The sequence below is a fragment of the Plasmodium gaboni genome (genome assembly GCF_001602025.1).
Source record: "Plasmodium gaboni strain SY75 chromosome Unknown, whole genome shotgun sequence".
In the NCBI taxonomy this organism is placed as follows: domain Eukaryota; phylum Apicomplexa; class Aconoidasida; order Haemosporida; family Plasmodiidae; genus Plasmodium; species Plasmodium gaboni.
The window spans coordinates 1-3526 of NW_017385475.1; the positions used below are offsets into that span (position 1 = coordinate 1).

The window sequence follows — 3526 nt, forward strand, 5'->3', positions numbered from 1 at the left end:
CATCTAAATATTTTTGTATTGATGCCTTTAACTGTGGATATATATTATCCAAATCTTCTTTTGCAACACCACATGTGTGCATCCATATATTTCTAAGATCTTCTTTGGGCGGACATTCTTTTAATGAATTTAATACATCAAACAATTCCTTTTCTGTTAAATTTTTTGACAAATCATTATAATTTATATTATTCATAGAACTATTACTTTTATTTTCCACATTATTATTCTCATCATCATGATTAATACTATTATGTTTATTTTCCTCTACTTTTTCTTCATTACTTTTTATATCCTACTGCTTGAATTAATCTGAAAATATGTCCATACAATCTATAGTTATATGCAAACACCATACGAGTTGATTGACTAATGGGCCTAAGAAAATCATCATCTAAATATTTTTGTATTGATGCCTTTAACTGTAGATATACATTATCCAAACCTTCTTTTGCAACACCAAGTGTGTGATTCCATATATTTCTAAGATCTTCTTTTGGAGGGCATTCTTTTAATGAATTTAAAACATCAAATAATTCCTTTTCTGTTAAATTCTTTGACATATCATTATAATTTATTTTATTTGTAGAACTATTACTTTTTTTTTCCACATTATTATTCTCATCATCATGATTAATACTATGTTTATTTTCCTCTACATTTTGTTCATTACTTTTAATATTTCCATTAGATTTTGTTTTATTTTCATCTTCATTTTTAACTTTCAAATTCTTTTTCCATTGTGAATCGTTACTTTCTTTTTCTGCTTCACCTAAATTTCGTTCATATACATTTCTAATATTAACAATTTGTAAGCCTTTGTTCTCTAAAGATGTCTACATAAAAAAAAAATTATAAAACATATATTTTATAGTAAATTCATTTATATAAAAAAAAAATAATTAATTATAATAATAAATAAAAAATATATCACCAACTTACATTTAGAAAAACATAGTAAAATCCAATTACATATAAACTTAAGCAAATGAGTTTAAAAGAAATATAACGTAATGTTCCTTTTTGGTTCTTATTATCACTATACAACGAAAAAATAATACAATTTTTTTTACTCTCCATCTTAATAACTTTACTATTTTTTTTTTTGATTAATATATAAAAGGATGCAAATATGTTAAATAGTAATATATATAATATTTATATATTTTAAATAAAAAAAAAAAACAAAAAAAAATGATTTATAAAGAATCTATGAATATAATACAATACGAAAATATAAATAGGTATATATTTCTTATTTTATTGTAAATAATTATTAATATATTATATAGTACAAATTTATAAAAATATATATATCATATTATACTAGTTTAATTTAAAGTAATAAATATACATTTTTCAGAATGCTCATAGTCTATTAAAATATAGAAAATATAAAAACAAATATCTGTATATATGCGTATATATACTAGGTTTTATAAATATTAAATATTAATGTATATCTATTAATAAAATAAAATAAATTAAAATAAAATAAAATTAATTTATTTCAAATTTATTATATATCAAATGTTGTTTTATTTTATTTAATTATTGTATTTTGTGTTAATATAAAAGTATATATTTTATACAATTTATATCAGAAGTAAATATTATGCATAATAACTATCTATCTATTGTAAATTTTCTACTTTTACTATTATAAATATTACTTTGATTTTATATATATATATATATATATATATATATATAACACAAAATATACATTTAAATTGACGAGTTCAACTCAACATTATATATAACTGATAAAATATTGAAATATACCAAAAATTTAGAACTCTTTAATTTCCATTTTTCAATTTTTTTCTCTTTTTTTTTTTTTTTTTTTTTTTTTTTTTTTTCTTTTTTTTTTTTTTTTTTTAATACATTTTAATTTATTAATATTTAGAGGATATTTTAAGTGATTAATAATGATTATAAAATTAATACGATTAGGTACAAAAAGGATATAATATAAATATTTCTATGATAATAAAAATTATAATTATCATTTTATATATATATTTCCCATTTTTGAACAATAACTGACCTAAAATATTTTTTTTTTTTAAACTATTTTTATATTATAAATGTGTTGATATATAAATATTTACATTAACCATATTTTTATGATTATTATATAATTATAATAAAATATATAAATTATATTTTCGTTAATATATTCTAACTGACCTAAAATATTTTTTTTAAACTATTTTTATATTATAAATGTGTTGATATATAAATATTTACATTAACCATATTTTTATGATTATTATATAATTATAATAAAATATATAAATTATATTTTCGTTAATATATGACACCTAAAATTTTAATATATTTTTTTATTTTTTAATTAAAGTGAAAAAAAAAAAAAAAAATTAAAACGGTTATCATAACATCATATATTATTTAAGATATTAAAAAATAAAATAAGAATAAGTATTTATTAAATATATTATAAAAATAAAAATATATTTATTTATATTCATTCATATTATGTGAATATTATTATGATTTTAATAACGTATTAATAGAATATAATTAATAATATGATATATTTCTCTTTTTATATATTTTTTTATATGAAGTATTTAATAAATATATAATACATTGTGTTATTAAATAATATATTAACAATATATTTTTATATAAGTTCTTTATTTAAAAAAAATTATAATTTACACTTTTTTTCTTAAAAAAAAGAAAATAATAATTTAAATTAAATAATTAAATAACCACGTTAGAATACCTAATATAACCTTATAAGATAAAATAATATAATTTTATAAAAACAATGATTGCCATAATATCGTTGTATTTCTAACTAGAATATTTACACAACATTCAATTACATTTAATATCATGACTCCTTATAAAAATTGATTTAATAACTTTGTATAATTTAATTTTTCTTCATTTTCTTTTTTCTACAATAGCGTAATAATATAAAAATAATTACCATAACCAAAAATATAAACATTATTGAAACGACAAAAGTAATATAAGCAGTATTGTAACTAGTACACGTAGCATCTATTACATCTGTTTTTTATTCTATACGTAATATATTAATTCCATTAGAAACTTGTGTAGTATGTGCGTTAAATTTTTTTAACATCCATCACAATATTTTGTATGCTTATTTCTATAAACCTCTTGATAGTGAAAGCATTCTTCATTTACAACAAGGAAAAGAACTTCTTTTTCATTATAACCAGATATATTGAACTACATATTATATTGAATATTCACTAAATCAATAAATTCATTTTCATTATTAAGCTTTTCTACATTAGCAGCCTTTCACAATTAAAATAAACCTATAATACATATATCTAATTTATTTTTTACTTTACCAATTATATATTTAATACCATAATAAATTCCGTATTTCGTAGCTAAAGCAGTAATTGTTTGCTTAATAACTTCTATCAAAGAAATAAAGAAGTACTTTTCCATTTATTTGTGAGACTTTACTAAACAAACACAACTTGGTGCCACACATCCTGAAATAGAATCA

The 3526-nt window shown here is 17.6% G+C and overlaps 1 protein-coding gene across 1 annotated transcript; it reads right to left on the reverse strand.

Annotated features, from left to right (window-relative positions):
* Positions 1–281: 281 nt before the first annotated feature.
* On the reverse strand, positions 282–1080 carry PGSY75_0033300 (exported protein (PHISTa); the record flags this gene model as incomplete). Its single annotated transcript, XM_018783467.1, has 2 exons — positions 282–836; positions 943–1080. The coding sequence occupies 2 exons, from the start codon at positions 1078–1080 to the stop codon at positions 282–284; spliced, it is 693 nt and encodes a 230-aa protein (XP_018638761.1).
* Between the last annotated feature and the right edge of the window lie 2446 nt (positions 1081–3526).